This window comes from Cylas formicarius, unplaced genomic scaffold, assembly GCF_029955315.1.
Source record: "Cylas formicarius isolate icCylForm1 unplaced genomic scaffold, icCylForm1.1 PGA_scaffold_2__14_contigs__length_35257938, whole genome shotgun sequence".
Classification (NCBI taxonomy): Eukaryota; Metazoa; Arthropoda; class Insecta; order Coleoptera; family Brentidae; genus Cylas; species Cylas formicarius.
The window spans coordinates 31,219,680-31,237,815 of NW_026844319.1; the positions used below are offsets into that span (position 1 = coordinate 31,219,680).

At 34.6% G+C, this 18,136-nt stretch overlaps 1 protein-coding gene across 13 annotated transcripts in view; it reads left to right on the forward strand.

The window, feature by feature from the left end:
• LOC132698552 (potassium channel subfamily T member 2) overlaps positions 1-18,136 on the forward strand; it is a 346,214-nt gene that overhangs the window by 189,963 nt on the left and 138,115 nt on the right. Inside the window, exon 1 of one of the 13 annotated variants that reach the window (XM_060664708.1) lies at positions 14,534-14,703. The exons of the other annotated variants lie outside the window; for them this stretch is intronic. Within the exon in view, the coding sequence (XP_060520691.1) occupies positions 14,633-14,703 (71 nt within the window). The 5' untranslated portion in view covers positions 14,534-14,632. Of the gene's footprint in view, positions 1-14,533; positions 14,704-18,136 lie in introns of those variants that run through there. 13 annotated transcript variants of the gene reach the window in all.

The window sequence follows — 18,136 nt, forward strand, 5'->3', positions numbered from 1 at the left end:
AATAGCGAACGAACGCTTTGAAGATAACTGAGTGAACATAGAAAATATTCAACTGCACCATAGTTCACGCTACTACCATTTTAATTTCGAAATTTTTGTGCTAATCGTTAAAAGTCAATGATTCGAATCATTTTGTCTTAAACTGTTCAAACCTAAAAGTACCGAGCTATATTTTAGTTTATTATTTCAAGATCCCACTAGTTGAAATGCCATTTTTATCCCATACTCGAAAAATAAAACTATTTAAAATATAAAAATGATCTTTCCTGATATATACAGGCTTTTCAAATATAATTTTACACTAACCTACATAGTTTATTAATTGTAGTTTTTAGTTTATTTCAAGCTTAAACCGTTAAAAAGTCAATAGATTCGATCGATTTGTCTTAAACTGCTTACCAAAATAAATAAGAACTAAAAGTTCAGATTTTCACGAAATTATATATTATGACATTACAACTGCTTACCCCTAAAAGCACTGAAATATATTTTATACTTTATTTATATTTTATTATATACTCGAAAACAAAAAAAGTCCTATTTAAATTATAAATAGGATCCTTCCTGATAGGTACAGGCTATTCTAATATAATTTTCCAGTAACCGACAGAGTTTATTAATAGTAGTTGATTCTTTCCATAGATCATATAATCATTTAAATTTCAAACTTAATTTGTTAACCGTTAAAAAGTCAATAGACTCGATCATTTTGTCTTAAACTCCTTACCCCTAAAAGCACTGAAACACATTTTATATATCCCAAAATTTCAATAAAGCATATGAGAAATTGTTTATTTAAACATACCACGAAGCAAGTTATTGGTTAACATGCCAATTTTGTCCGTTACTGTAACACAAAAGAAGGTTATTCAAAATATAATCCTTATATGTACAGGGTTTTGAAATATAATTTCACACTGACCTAGACCAAAGTATAATTTGTCTCTCTATGCCGTTGATCCTTTCCATATATCACGCTATGATCATTTTAATTTCGAACTTGGTTTGTTTACCGTTAAAAAGCCAATAGGTTCGTTCATTTTGTCTTAAACTGCTTACCCCTAAAAGTACTGAAATATATTTTATATATTCCAAAATTGCAGTAAAGCATATGAGCAATTGCTTATTTAAACATGCCACGAAGCAAGTTGTTGGTTAATATAATAATTTTGTCCCATACTTAAAAAAAAGGTTATTCAAAATATAATCCTTATATGTACAGGGTTTTGAAATATAATTTCATACTAACCTAGAGAGTTTGTTAATAGTAGTATTATTTGTCTCTCTATGTCGTTAATCCTTTCCATAAATCACGCTATGACCATTTTATTTTAGAACCTGATTTGTTAACCGTTAAAAAGTCAATAGATTCGATCGTCTTGTCTTAAACTGCTTACCCCTAAAAGCACTGAAATATATCTTATATATCCCAAAATTTCAATAATACATATGAGCAAATGTTTATTTAAACATGGCACGGAGCAAATTGTTCTTTAAAATGCCAATTTTGTCCCATACTTCAAAACAAAAAAGGTTTTTCAAAATATAGTCCTGATATGTACAGGGTTTTGAAATATAATTTCACACTGACCTGGAGAGTTTGTTAATGGTGGTATTATTTGTGTCTCTATGCCGTTGATCCTTTCCATATATCACGCTATGACCATTGTAATTTCGTATTTGGTTTGTTTACTGTTAAAAAGTCAATAGATTCGATTATTTTGTCTTTAACTGCTGACACCTAAAAGTACTGCGGTATATTTTTTATATTCCAAATTCACAAATAAAAAGTATCCTTCCTGATATATACAGGGTCTTGAAACATACTTTTATATCAACTACAGAGTTTATTCTTATTATTGTTATCTGTTTATGCCATTGAATCTTTCCATTTATCAATTTTTATCATTTAATTTCCTGATGTGGACGAGTAAAAATATCTTAGTGGCTCCTAAAAGTAGTGAGATGTATTTTTTATACCCAAAGTTTTTTATTTAAACGTCTCACGAAGCGACTTGCTTGTTAAAATGGGCTACTCATAATATAAAAAGGATCCTTCCTGATATATACAGGTACAGGTACGATAGATAATTGTTAATAGACTCGACAGACTCGTTCATTTGGCTTAAACTGCAGACGTCTAAATTTGAAAACATCTGAGCAAATGTTTTATTTAAAATTGCTACGAAACAACTTGCTGCTGCAAACCAAAATAGGCCATCCAAAATATATATATAGCGGGTTTTCAAATATAATTTCAGACCCGCCTACCGAGTCTGCGCAAAAGCTTTTTATATAAAAAGGTATAGTTTTTAATAATAAACTCAAGCTAGTTTCAAAAACTGCAAAACGGAATAACGATAATCTGCATATTTTAGAAATAGTACTAAATGTTTTTATTGATACACCTCAGAAGAAAGTAGCCAACGCAAACAATTTTTGCCATTGCCCTGTTACTAAGCTCTGTAGATATGTATCAAAATAATATCTCTATTCCGTCAGTCTGCAGTCGATAGGATCAATTGATTATGTTCATCCACTTCAATGTCGAAGCAAAAATAGGACGAATATGCTGCATACGGCAATTCGGACAGTTCACAGCAGTGTTTGAAGTACTAAACGGAAAATATTAACGATTTATGTTATAACAAAACTTTGAAAACAAATATAATAGACGCACGACAGGATCCAGACCCTAAGACTTTTTTTGCTATTGGCCGCTACTCCCGGTACCATTCGGCCAGTTTTCTCTGAGAATGGTGGCTCACAGCCAAAAACTTTAGAGGAATCTTAATTAAAAGCGACTGGAAAGGACTATCACCCTTTACTATACAACAGAGCTAATCATCATTAAACAGATTTAGGTAACACTTATATGTTTATATTTCCAGCTTCGTTGACAGAGGAGTTAGAAATTTCTCCTATGTAATCGAATAATAGGGGTATTCACAATTCCTTGATTCCGTGACTCGTATTCTTGCTAAATGGACTGGGAAGCTACCACGGACATTTCTCAATCTACTCTCAAATGGAGCAACAACTAACACCTTTCACAACCCTAAGGTTAGGAATATAAACGAAAATAATTCTTCTCATAGGTCATTCACCCAACAAGCAATTAGCAACCCCAGCAGGCAATGTTGGTTGACTCTTATTTGATAAAAAATATTGGTAAAATGAGAGAAACGGGAGAAGATTTTGTGGATCGTTTAAGGTTTTCACAGTATTGCTATTAACTCGCACTTATCACGATGTAGAAATAGAACCCATCTAAATGACAGTATATCGTATAAGGAATATCATTTAACGCAATGATTTGGTCTGTTTAATTTGTCTATCCCAATTAACGTTCGTCGGATAAGGTGCTGTTCAAGAACATTCCCAAAGAGTTGATTCGGGAACTTTGCTTCACATTCTTCTTTCCGTAAATCTTTGTTTTATACCTCGCCGGTATGCGTATAAGTTTTACGAGAAAAATTTTCTCCGGATATCGAATGAGGATAAAAAAATGCGGGGGTGGCCCTAACTCATTCCGGTTCTGGTGCCGCCATTTTGGCATCGCGGTCGTTAAAACCTGTTTGTTTTATAGTAACCTTTTTTCCTCAAATTGTTATTATTTTGAGTCCGCAAATAAATAATAATAAAAATAGCGAAAAAAAAATAACCAAAACTAACCAAAATTTAAAACTATATACACACTGATCTAAATTAAGTGTCCATCATTGGCAACTTTGTTATGAGTAGAGATTCAAAGTCGGTTAAATTAGCAAACTAGTACCAATTTTTCCACTGTTTATCATGGTGAAAACAGAAAAACAATTGAATATAGGGCTTTGGAAAAAATGTGGAAAATGTACTCTTTTCAAATGGAAAACCCTGTATATTGAAAATAAGTTTTATTGGAATAAGAAAATATAAAAAACAACTGAAAAACCTATTCATGATAAGTTATTTTAAGAGGTGTTCAAAAAGCTCGTACTTCAATACATTTTTGAGCACGTTTTTCTGTTAGACGAATTGCCTTGAGCATTTTACTACAATCTATCTGGTTTATTTTTTCTCTTGATTACTTTGCTTATAATTTCATCATTTAATTAACCCTACAGGTAGAAATCAAGTGGGGTTATATCTGGTGATCTAAGAGGCCAAAGAATAGGTCCATTCTAAAAAATCCATTTATTATTGAAAATGATATGTGCCTCGGAAGTTGTGAACTGGTACGCCATGTTGTTCGAAATGGAGGTTCTGCCTAGTGGTGAGGTCAGGCTCATCTAGAAAACCATATAGAATTTCAGTAATAATCGCAATGTACCCAATACCGTTTTGTGAAAACATACAGTTATTCCATTCTCTTATACGGCACGGAATCTTGGAGAATGGGAAAGAGAATAATGCAACTATTGGAAGCATTTGAAATGTGGTTTTTCCGCAGACTTTTGAAGACTCCATGGACAAAACGAAGGTCAAATGAGAATGTTATAAGAATCATGGGAACCGACAGAGAACTCCTGCAGAGTGCGAAACGCTGCAAAGTCAGCTATTTAAGTTAAGGGGTCTCAGAAAATGAAAATGTCCATTAAAAACATAAGGGAGTGGACGCCCTATTGACAACAGCAAGGAATACAGTTCCCTGCCATTGTCGCCAACCTTCTGTAATGAAGAAGGCACCTAAGGAAGAAAGGAGATGCTGCAGTTGTTTTGCTTTTATACTAAGAATTGTATTGGATAGTGCTAAGGGTAACCTAATGAATATTTTATTAGGCGATAGGCAGACATAAGCGATGGGAGCGCCAGTCAGCCACCAAAATCATACGCTGTGACGTCACCTGACTCACCATTTGACATTGTTTTCAGTATTAGGCACATTATTTTTGCGTAGTTATTTTTTAAAATTAAAAATGATATCGATTCAAGAAAAGTTGGCGGGGTAAGGTTGAGTTAAAAATGATATAGCTATGTATTTTGTAGTTTAGTCCGGAATAATAAAGGAGATGCGACGTATAATATATAGAACACGGTGATAAACTTTCGAATATAAAAGATAATAATACTTTTATTATCTTGTATTTTATTAGACGTTTTTATAGTGGCAATTTAAAGCGAATAAAAAATTCTGATTAAGTTCGTAAAAGCGACTGAACCGAAAAAAAGGGGCTAAAAGGGAAAAAAGCATTAAAAATTTAGATTTACCATCTCCAAAATATACGAACCAGTTCGCTGACATTTTATTTATTTATTATTAAATTTGTAGGTGCTTTTTTACAAAACTTCCTCCTGTGTCGGTTTTTGCTTAATCGAAATTGCTGACGTTTCGCCAATCATCCTGTTGGCTTCTTCAGAGCTTGACTGAAACTGTTCAGTCAAGCCAGTTTCAGTCAAGCTCTCAAGAAGCCGACGGGATGATTGGCGAAACGTCAGCAATTTCGACTAAGCAAAAACCGACGCAGGAGGAATCCAGAAGTTTTCTAAAAAGCATTGTGGAAGTTTCTTTGAAAAATTAGATTTGTAGGTGTAGGCATTTGTTACAAAATTTACTTGCGGAAATCTTATTTCATATGCTTTTTATCGCATAAATAATAAACGTGCGAATACTTTACTTTTTATAAAACTTCGCTCTCAAGACCGTGACTAAAGTACAGGAAAGTCTTCGTGACAGTGTTTAACGGAGCTAACGTCTCAGAGTGATACTTTGTGTTTTAATCGTCCATAATTAACGAAATAAATTCCAAAAATTAACAGTATTGTTTAAAAAATATTTAAAGTATTTACAGACCAGGAAAATGCAGGAAAAATGAAGATTTTTTTTTAGCTATATCACTAAACGCGCCATCGACTGTATAGCTCTAATTGAACTTCGTAATATGCCTCCTTATGAATTTTTTTCGCCATGTTTCTATTCGCAACTCCCCCACTTAAACCGCATTTTTTGGCGTAAAAAAAAACAAGCGAAATGAACGCTAGCGATTCGTTAGTGTCAATCTAAAAACCTATATCAGAGGCGAAATGAATTTCCTCTCTATAGAGTCGCTTATTCTCTCCACTTCGAAAAACAGCCAATTTAATTTTTCAGGTCGTCAGTCTTTTAGCGCTTAATTAACGGAAAGCGAGTCGGGTGAAAACCAAACTTTCCGACTTCCTAATAAGTATAGCGATTTTTTAAAACCTGCCACGCGATTTAATAAATGCGACGATGATGATGTCCGTTTTTTTTTATTTACGGTTTTGTTTGTATGACAATTGGACAATTTATTATTTGCAATAATAAACAAGTCAATAAATAATAGACAAAAATAAATCAATTTAGAAAAAAGCGAGGTTCAGTTCAGTTACGTATCACTGACCTGTTCTTCCACCTAACCCGAAAACTTCAGGCCCAGGAAATGCAGAGTGCAGATGTGACACTTATGAAAAAGTATTATACACAATGTAATCTCTAACCTTACAAGTCCAAAATTTTCAAATTCCTTTGCGGCAAATAATCGCTAAGAAACATGATTTTCATTTCTACCATTATGCTGCATTTGTTCAGTATAAAAGAAGATATTTGGTTTGGTTGTGGTGGGATAAGGACGGAGTGGCTAAACGGTGAGTATCCGTAGTTTTAAGTGACCCTTTTTCTTTTCGAAATTTTTTCTTCATGCCACGCGCGTGTTGGAGATATTGATATTTTCGGCAACAATTAGTCTCTTCACTATATCCGAAATCATCTTGTTACCAGTTGACAGGTATTCCAGAAAATTTTGGCGAGCACCGCTTATATAATAATATTAATAATAAACTGTCTTTATTAATAATCAAAATATTACAATATAAGTAATAATGCAAGACCAACACCATAATTGTCAACAAAATACACACCCGTATGTACATCGTAAATACAAGAAATAGACGCACGTCATAAACTCATACGCCTTTGTTAGATACTGACGGGCCTAATAAACAATATTAACGCTATTTTGAAGAACACCAGAAACGGCATTCCCCGGAAACTGACTAATGCTCGATGGGGGGCAGACCCTAACGTCCTGCGCTCCTCGGCCCTCGCACTGTGCTACTCCGCAGCCGAGTATGCATCCCCCGTATGGGAGAGATCATCACATGCCCATAGACTGGACCCTGTCCTGAATGACACGTGTAGATGCCTAAAACCCACTAACCTTGATCAGCTTTACATGCTAGCCGGAATTGCACCACCGCAAATACGTAGAGAAACCCTAGCCATGGCCGAACGAAGCAGAAAATGTGAAGACCCCAGACATCCTATGTATCAATATATTCCGGCAGCGGCCAGACTGAAATCAAGGGGAGGCTTTATGCAATCTACACAGCTCCTCACAGTCTCTGAAACTGCTACCAAGGAGACAAAATGAGTCAGATATTGCTGACTTACGACGTTTGCATCTTAAACGTGACCTATTTTCAAGTATTATCTAAAGTTTAGGGTTTTCGGTAAGCCAAGGGGCTGTTTCCTGTTTTGTCCTGTTTTTGGTAGTATACAACCTTCATGTGCAGTTTCACGTCCCATCAAGATGGATAACGACAACAAATCCCATGGAAAATGAGCGCAGTTACGCCAATGGTCGTCCCCGTTCCGCTTGATTTACAAACTTTTCTAATTTGGTGTTCTACACGAACAAATACATGCCGGTTTATACAGTTTGGGAAAAATACTCACTCCAGTTGTAGTTGTTTGTCCGGGTTCGGTTTATATCGTTACCAATAGATAACGTATTATTCGGAAATGCATGGAATAATAATTAATTAACTTGCGATTTAAATTAACATTTATCCGGATAAATTGGTACGTTTGCGATATTCACAATATTAGGTAATTAATTCTTTTGATATCTCCATACGGGATTGTACGAGTCATATAACGCGGATAAGGACCTAGTGTAGTTGTTCACCAAACGTTCCAAATCCATCTATATCACTTTTAATTATTAAATTTTTTAAAACTTAACTAAATTTCTACTCAATTTTCCAAAAAACACACAAAGGTTCCGAGTGGTATCACCAAATCTACTGCGCTCCGGACTGAGTCTTTAAAATATCCTGAATATTTCCCTCAACTGTCCTGGAATTGTTTACCCTATTTACTGAAACAACCCAGTGACTTCCTTCTCGGTGTTGGGCCATCATTTTTTGTCAAAGTGCTTATTCAAAGCGTTAATAAATATTTTCTTGAGAGTTTAAGTAAAACTAAGAAAAAATTCGAAATGCAAAAACTTAACGGATTTTCGATTTCTCAGTATACAACTGGGATACATAACGAGAAAATGAAACAGAAAAGCTCTATATAGCTACATTTACTTCAGGAGAAACTAAATACAATTACCTGCGCTAAGTGTTCAGATTTATTTACTCCATTGTTCGCTTAAATTCGATTATAATCAACCAGCGCACAAAGCAATTTTATCGATGAAGACTTCTGTGCCGTTCCCTCAATCGTTTTTTTAAATATAAAAATTCATCAAATACTTGACAAACTAAAAAAAAGTCGTATAAAAGGGCCAAAAATTTAATTTCGAATTTGATTTTTTTAATAAATTCGTTAATAGATAATCAGGCCCGAATGCCAAATTCCAAGCAAAATTAACCGAAATTACAGATGATTTAATCAAGAAAAGTTCATTTTATTAGGCCCGTTTTAATTCATGTATGATAACGACCCATTCGATAAAACCATTCGCCATATTAATTCTGCGTAGCGAACCGAAATGAATGATCTCTCGTCCTAGTTGTCCTAGTTCTACTTACTCTAGCTCCTTATCCGTTCGTGATACGAGAGTATAAAATGCGAGGTCACCGGCGGCAAGGATTTTCCGACCTACTTTATAGTTATTTTTGTTGCTAGATTAAAGCCCTTTATAGGGGATAATCTGCTTATGTCTGAGTTAGCCCGGACACATAAAAGCACCCTCAGTCAATTTTTCAATGATACCATTTCGTTCGCCAATTTCCGGGTTCCGCGATACTTTCAATATGTTATCAATTTTAAGTTTTTCTTACAACGAAACTTGCTGCTTGCTTGCTTTTACCTAGGTGGGCAGATCTACTTGGAAAGTCTGTGGTGTACATATCGCTTGATACAGCCCTTTGCCTTGAATCTGGATCTGAATTAATAACTTATTGCTATAGCGTTGGTGATAGTAGCATAGTAGGGTCGGATCTAAGCTGCTTTAATTAGAAATTGCGAATCATGACTAGTGAATTGTGAATCACAAACCTTGAATTATATTTGTGTTTGCACTTGTAAGTTTTAAGTGGAGCCAAGCTTTATTGATGGTTTATAAGAAGTAGTCGTTGATTTTTCGCAATTTATTTTGGATTCTGGACTTGACTCTGTGGGTCTCAAAGATTCTGGGACCTATTCTGTTCTCAGTTTATAAAGCTGACTTCTCTACTTTCCTTAAATTTTGTAAATCTCATCAATACGCCGATGATACTCAGTTATCTTTTGTTGGTAGTGAAGCTTTAAATGCCGCTACTAAAAACAATTTGTTTGATAAACTTTGCGGAGGAAATAATATTCATAATCGAGGCACTCGTCGTTAACTTGTTGTTCTTGCCAAAAGAGTACTAGAACCTGCATTTTTATTATGGTTGAGACAACAGCAACACATATTACAGAATAAAATAAAAATTATCCCGTCTCATCTAAAATTGAAACGGCTATTTGCATTGTTATTGTGTGTTGCATCGATTGTTCTTCGAACAAGAGCCATTGTTCCATGGCGAGATAAGTTTTAACCTTGCAGAATGTTACCGTCAGGCGACAAATTCGGGCTTTTGATTTAATCCAACGCGGAGAATAGACGACTAATTCTTGAGCGCGTGAAAACAACATTTTCATTTCCTCTGGAAACGCAAATAACGCTAAGAGGAAAAGCCGCGGCTGGGACTTGGTTAGCTAAAATTCAATTACGGGTTTCTTGGAAGTCGTATACTTCGAGACAAATACGAAAATAAATTTCCGCTTATTCTGGTACGTATCCTTTGAGAATGCAATATATTTCCTCCTATGACGCTCGCCCGACCTACCACGCATATACGATGATTTTTATGTCTCAGTATTCTTCCAAATATTAAAATTCGGTTCGCATTTTTATGAGGAATCATCCGCACTTGTGTATGGTCACAAATTTCTTCTATTGCCTAAATTTCATTATTATGTCAAATTTAAAAGTTTCAAAAGTAATGCGAATTTTAAGATCGCGATAGAAAAATAATTCTATTTTATGAGAAAATCTAAATTTATTAACAATACCACATATTATTATTGTTCTGTCTCAGACTCTAACGACAGTTCCTAAAGTAATTGCATTTTTTATATATAATAGTTAAAGGCTAAATATTATTAGATGTTTGTGAATTGGTTTCTCTACCAGAAAAGTAATATTGAACTCAGAATTTCTCACTTATATATTCTAGCTTAACTCAGAAATTCTGACTTGTTTTTGAAATATTCTAATTAACTCAGAAATTTTTATTTATTTTCTAGAAATTATTACTCATTTTTCTAAAGATATTCAAGCTTAACTCAGAAATTCTGAAGTATATATATATATATATATATATATATATATATATATATATATATATATATATATATATATATATATATATATATATATATATATATATATATATATATATATATATATATATATATATATATATATATATATATATATATATATATATATATATATATATATATATATATATATATATATATTTGAGATATTTGAAAAAAATTCATTTGAAATCGCTATTATTTGGGCAAATTATTACATTTACCAAAGTTTGCCGTGACTTTGAAGTTCGGCGAGTCTTGAAAGTCACTTTATACAGGGTGCATGCACAATAAAATTACATCGATTTTGCGAAAGGTCCATAGTAGTCCGCAGGAGCACGATAGACAAACATTGTGTCCCTCTAACACAAGGAACCGCGAAGCGGCTTCTTTTCAGAATACAAAGCTGCTTCGCGCTACGCGCTACGAACTTGCCCCGCCCACCGACAGTTTTTCGAAAGCAATATTGTTGTAGCTGACCTACTGCGGCTCTTCGACGTCATTTCATTTATTGTTAACAACTATCCATCCATCTCTATAACAGTTGGAGATACATGATGCAATTCGAAACGTTTAGTTTAAACTTGTTGCATACATCGTTTTTCTACGATTTAAATTTTTGGAAACTCCTTTTTCGTCTAATTTCCGTTTATATTTCTCACCAAGAATTTTTGATATGTTGTTTTCGTAACACTTACCGCTAATATATTTTTTATTCGTTTCCTCTGTTCACGTTCGCTTCTCGCCTACGTCACCAACGATCCTCTAAAGAAAAAAATCAACGCCCCACGTTACGGTGACGGTATAAACGCTAATACTGCAGATAGGATTTTGCGGATTTGACGTAAATGTAACCGTCGTCTGTAGTTAATGGTAACGAGATTAGGCGATTCGAAGAGAAACGACGAGAAACCTAGTTTATATACATACGTAAAATCCGATGCGGTAATGGAATTGTCTTCGGGGCTCGGCGAAGAGGAACTTTTCGTTCCCGGGCGAAATTAATAGAGTTTTATTAATTTTCTTTACTACATGGCGATACTTGAAGTACTCCATATATTTGATCTTGCTGTTAACTAACCAAAACTGTCTCCTAAACATGTTTTGTGTTAATAGCGTTAAAATGGTCGAATTTAGCGGACGTAGCAAAGCCGTAGCGGATACGTCCTGTGGCACATGGCTACAAACGCAACACATCGTAGGGTGGACGCCATTTTTAGTATTTGGTTAATTTTGTGCTAGTCGCCAAGCGATCTGTAATGGCACAATTTGGTTTTGAAAGTGGTTCATATGATCAAGGTGGATTGGAGAGTGATGGTGATAATGAGTATATTTTATATTATTTATTTTATAATTAGTATTTATAAAAGAAATGTTTCCCAACGGGAATATTTTCTCGAAAACCTCTCGAGTTTTCGAAAATTGTATCAAGGTGCATCTTTTTCAAAAAAACGGTAATCTTTTTTATACGGAAGTCACCTGAAATAGATATTCAATTTTTAGTTATGTATTTTCACCAAACGGGATAAACATTGGATAAGAAATGGAGCAACCTGAATAAAACCTACACAGGCACCATATGGTCGAATTTACTGGGAATCTTATCACCAGTTTGATGAATTATATAGGCGGCACAAAACGGTTAACTTCCCTAAACTAATAACGTCGACCGCAGTTCCTGTAATAAGGAAAAAACAATCAGAGAAACAGCTGCATCCACGCCATATGTTAATTTGTAACAATTTTTTTTATTGGTATAAGTTCCAAGACTAGGGAGTCAAAGAGTAGAATGTTTCATCTTCAAAAAACGCTGGCAACTATCGAGGAAGCCCAAGTGCAAGAAATTAACCTCTTACGAAGTTTGAATGAAAGAGAATTTTACACTAATTATGTGAATTACAAATAAAATGAGCAATCATTCAAAAATATATTTTACTTCTTATAAAAGCATATTTGCCATTTGGTTTCTCTTATCATTTCCACCCTCATCTGCAATATCCACTTCTAGATGTGGTAGCTCCTCTTCCCGCATCTCTTCTAAACAGATTATCGAATGTCTCGCTGCTCTGACACGTGCTAGATGTTGCTGCAAATTCTAGAATAGACCGCTTGTAATAAGTTTACAAATGTAGGCCTCGAAATTATTCTAAGAATCAATTCCCTTCTTATAGTATTTCCGTAATACTTCTGATTTATCGGTATTGTACATCTACAACAACCTTCATTATCCTCAAATATTCGAATTGGTTCTACTAATTCCAAATGCATTTATATTTATATTATTCTCCGTCATTTCGTTGTGAATTAAAATGAAAGGAACGCTTTGGTACGCCCGCTGAATGCAACCAATGATACTTGAAACATTCCTAATTAATAATGAGCCCTTCTTAGATAGATTTTGTATAGCTTAACATTGCAGAAGGATAATTATTATCCTAGCAACATTTTTGTGGATCTTAGTTATTCCTGTCATCTTTTTCCAAAATTAAAATATGCATTTTTTTGCTTCCTACGGCTCCAAAATCGTTTGTCCAAACATAAAGGTGAAGTACCCACCGACCGAGAAATTCGCGTGTGTGTAAAAAAGGCAGTATCCAGCGGAATACGGCAAAATATAAGATTTTTAATTTTATTAGCTGAAAGCACGAAAAATTCCATCTTTCGCTCAAAGGTTCTTTGATCTGTCCTTAAACTCCGACCCGCGGACATTTCGTTTTGCCTTTGTTTAAAATACCATTTTTAAAAAGCGATTTTACTTAATCGTTATACATTTCTGCGTAAAGCGTTTTGCGAAAAGAATTTATAAGTGATTTTATTATAATTTATGGCGTTTTTCTTTACGAAACGGTTAAAGAAACCGTCTCGTTAATTTTGATAAAGTCGTTTTCTACTGGGCTCTATAGTCTCCTATAGAGAATACGTTAAAAACAAATCTGGCGTTATCAGGCGTTATCCAATAAAAAGAAGCAGAAATGAAAGTTATAGTTGGGTTTTTAACGCAGTAATAGTATATTACGCGACAAATTGTTTGGTTTGTGAAACAGCCACATCACTTTTATTCCCTCCGCAATGAGTGGTAGTCGGAAAGCTTCGAGATTCAAGTTTGGGAAAATCAGCAATTGGCCTGGCAGTCACTGCACCACAAAAAGATCTGTCTTCATAGCTAAAGAGCTTCATATAGCTTCGTCTCTTCTCCAGCTCCAGCAATTGAAAACCCACCCTCGATAGCTGTTCATATTAACGCAGAATGTATGTCACTCGTTTCCTTTTTTTCGACTCATAATCTGCAATAATTCTCTTTCCCTTCATTATTTAATAGCTGGTTTTGCAACCACACAAAACGGTGTTCTGGTTCTATCATGCGCATTGACGAGCCTTTGTCTGCCTTATGCCAATCCAAAACTAACTTGGATGTTTGTTTGTGTCATTTTTATTTCTAAAACACAATGCTCTAGCACGGTTCTAAGCCTCTTTTTATATCGAAGACCTGCGTTTTAGACATCTCATTCAACGACTGGTTGCAGACAATTAGTCAACATGGATAATTATAAAAATCATGCATCAAACATATAGAAATCGGCCGCTAACGTAAATATGTATTTCCGAATGTGAGTCCTCGGTTGCTTGCAGTTGTAGAATGTTCTTTACTAAATTGTGGTTAGAATTTTACAATAAGCGTTGTAATGCTGTCTCGAAATGTCAAAAATCCGGATTTATGATTAGAGAACATAAAGGAGAATACCTAGAATCGTAGTAAAATATCACGGTTTTCAGAACATAACGGTAGGCGGTGCCGACAGAGCAAATCGAATACCGCGCGCGTTGTCACGTGACCCGCGATACAAAATACAAATAATATTGTTTTATTAATTTACCATGCGTGCGTGCTGGGAGGGGCAAACACAACGAGGAGGTTCGGGGCGCCGCGACGCTAGTTCAGTGGCGTGTGGCGCCCAGTGCTATGGATATGAGGCGCACGGTCGCGTGCGCGCTGTTCCGTACATCGTGGCCGTCGTCGCCGTCGCCATCAACGTAGTGCACCAGGTCCTAGTTATGGGCTCTTCCAGTAGATACTCGTCTTATAACTGTTTAACGAGTTGGGATAGTTACGATAGGATACCGAGGTTAGCTTTTTCGAATATCGAAATTTTCGCAGACTCCCTTATACAGTGCTTTTCTTACGCAAAAAATATTATGAGTAGTCGTAAAAAAAACCTTTTTGGGTTGATTGAAATTTTCGTAAAATGAGAAGTTTTCAATTTTCCGACAAAAATTTTATAAAATACCACCAAACCATTCAAGTTTGACACTATGAAAAATTTGTGACGCTGTTTGTGCTTATTTTCCATCACGCGATATTCCGTGTTTGCGATTGGGAAAACCATTACTCGAAAGTTTGAAGTCTTAATTAGTATTTTATTAAAATTTTCACTCAATATTATATCTTTTGTTATGTTTTCGGATGATGGAAGTTACTTTTGCAATATTAAGTTTTAAACTCCGTGGAAATCATTAGTAAATTGTCTCTTTATCATACTATTTGCAAATCTTCTGCATTTCTCCTGTGCCGGTTTTGTTGAGTCGAAAATTTTTCTATATAATTTATTAGGCATTCTTTTACATTTACTATATAGTCTGATCTTTACTGCATTTCACTTCTTCGGATAAACCCAGACCCGATGACGTATGTCAATGGGAAACGCCAATTGTTTCAGAACCTCGATAGCTATACTACTTACATCATTGGTTATATGATTTTTTTACATAAGCGACTGCGTTCTTTAGAAATTGTCTTTCCTTGGTAGTCTCAACATGGTAAAATGGTGATTAAAAATTAAAAATTCCCTATAAACGAATTCGTCATTTATTTATTAATTCCGAGACGAAAATATAAGATCTCGCTGAAATGTTAATCAGTCGAACTTGCTAACGCTTCGCTAATCATCCTGTTGGCTTCTTCAGAGCTTGACTGAAACAGTTTCATGAGTTTTGTAAATAGTATTATAGTTGCTGTGTAAGTTTCTTTGAAAAATTAACAGGCTGTCTTATTATCATTTATATTTTTCTATAGAATTTATTATTCGTTCTTTTACATGTAGTATATAGTCTGATCTTTACTGCATTTCACTTCTTCGGATAAACCCAGACCCGATGACGTATGTCAATGGGAAACGCCAATTGTTTCAGAACCTCGATGGCTATACTACTTACATCATTGGTTATATGATTTTTTTACATAAGCGACTGCGTTCTTTAGAAATTGTCTTTCTTTGGTAGTCTCAACATGGTAAAATGGTGATTAAAAATTAAAAATTCCCTATAAACGAATTCGTCATTTATTTATTAATTCCGAGACGAAAATATAAGATCTCGCTGAAATGTTAATCAGTCGAACTTGCTAACGCTTCGCTAATCATCCTGTTGGCTTCTTCAGAGCTTGACTGAAACAGTTTCATGAGTTTTGTAAATAGTATTATAGTTGCTGTGTAAGTTTCTTTGAAAAATTAACAGGCTGTCTTATTATCATTTATATTTTTCTATAGAATTTATTATTCGTTCTTTTACATGTAGTATATAGTCTGATCTTTACTGCATTTCACTTCTTCGGATAAACCCAGACCCGATGACGTATGTCAATGGGAAACGCCAATTGTTTCAGAACCTCGATGGCTATACTACTTACATCATTGGTTATATGATTTTTTTACATAAGCGACTGCGTTCTTTAGAAATTGTCTTTCTTTGGTAGTCTCAACATGGTAAAATGGTGATTAAAAATTAAAAATTCCCTATAAACGAATTCGTCATTTATTTATTAATTCCGAGACGAAAATATAAGATCTCGCTGAAATGTTAATCAGTCGAACTTGCTAACGCTTCGCTAATCATCCTGTTGGCTTCTTCAGAGCTTGACTGAAACAGTTTCATGAGTTTTGTAAATAGTATTATAGTTGCTGTGTAAGTTTCTTTGAAAAATTAACAGGCTGTCTTATTATCATTTATATTTTTCTATAGAATTTATTATTCGTTCTTTTACATGTAGTATATAGTCTGATCTTTACTGCATTTCACTTCTTCGGATAAACCCAGACCCGATGACGTATGTCAATAGGAAACGCCAATTGTTTCAGAACCTCGATAGCTATACTACTTACATCATTGGTTATATGATTTTTTTACATAAGCGACTGCGTTCTTTAGAAATTGTCTTTCCTTGGTAGTCTCAACACGGTAAAATGGTGATTAAAAATTAAAAATTCCCTATAAACGAATTTCTCATTTATTTATTATTTCCGAGACGAAAATATAAGATCTCGCTGAAATGTTAATCAGTCGAGAGTGGGTTTCTATGCAGGTGTATCGATTTAATAATCGATACACAGGGAGAGGCTTGGGGGTATTTTTGTGCGTTCGTTAAAATCCGAATCATTCTGCGATTGTATTAACTTAAAAGGAAATTAAAATGGAAAACGGATTCGGCCTTTTTTAAATCTTCCTCAACGTAAACCATCCTTATTTATGAGGCAAATCACTTTCCTCGGATTTATTAGCATAAGAAAGAAGGGATTTTCATTAAAGCTAAGCTTTTCGTTATCTTTCGGTCTTAACAATGACGAAATTATAGTGTTAATTTTTATTCTTTCGAAGGAGTTCCGGGTTTAAAAAACGCCCTTCTTTCATAATATACTCAGTTAATGTCTCCAGCTTTAATTATTTTAATTTTAACTTGTCTCGTCATAATCATCGAAGTTTTGAAAGGATTTATTTGCTTGGTAAATTAAATGTATGAGAAACGTTAATAATCGTATATCGGATTGCGGACATCTTAATTACGTATGTTAATGTATAGCGGTATAGGATATTTTTAGAACGTTATTCGACCCACGTGAACGGTATTCCTAGTCTATATATAGAACTGTGTACTATCGCTCGTTAGAAAAATTGATCGCTAGTCATAACGTCAACACTGTCCGTAGCGCTAAGGGTCGAAGACACGATGACCGGAATTAACGGGGGGCCATCAGTATTCACGACAATGTAAAAAACCTCTGCTAAGTACCGTGCGACTGGACATTCGTCCTACATTTTTTTTACAATTTATTATTTATATTCAACGGTTAGCTATCATTAGGCCAGTGCTTTGGCGATCAAATATACATGATATCGTAAGCGTAGTAAAACTAACCGTCCAAAGCCTTTATTTATTTATGTTGAATTATACTTCATCAATTTCGTTTGGAGTAACTTATAGGCAAGGCAACGTAACACGAAAGCAACAAGGCTTCGTTTGGATTCGGTAATGAATTTATAATATTGATGATTTGGTGCGTTGGTTACGCTGGCTATAAATCGTGCAAATATGGGCCAGTGAATCATATGTGACGTGGTTTTATTGTGCATGCGCCCTGTATAAAATGTCTTTCACGTATCGCCGAATTTCAAAGTCACTACAAACTGATAAATATAAAAAATTTCACACGTAATAACCTCCCTCACACCCTATACGATAGACGAAACCTGAAATTCTCCCGATACAGTTTACAACATTGTTTAAAC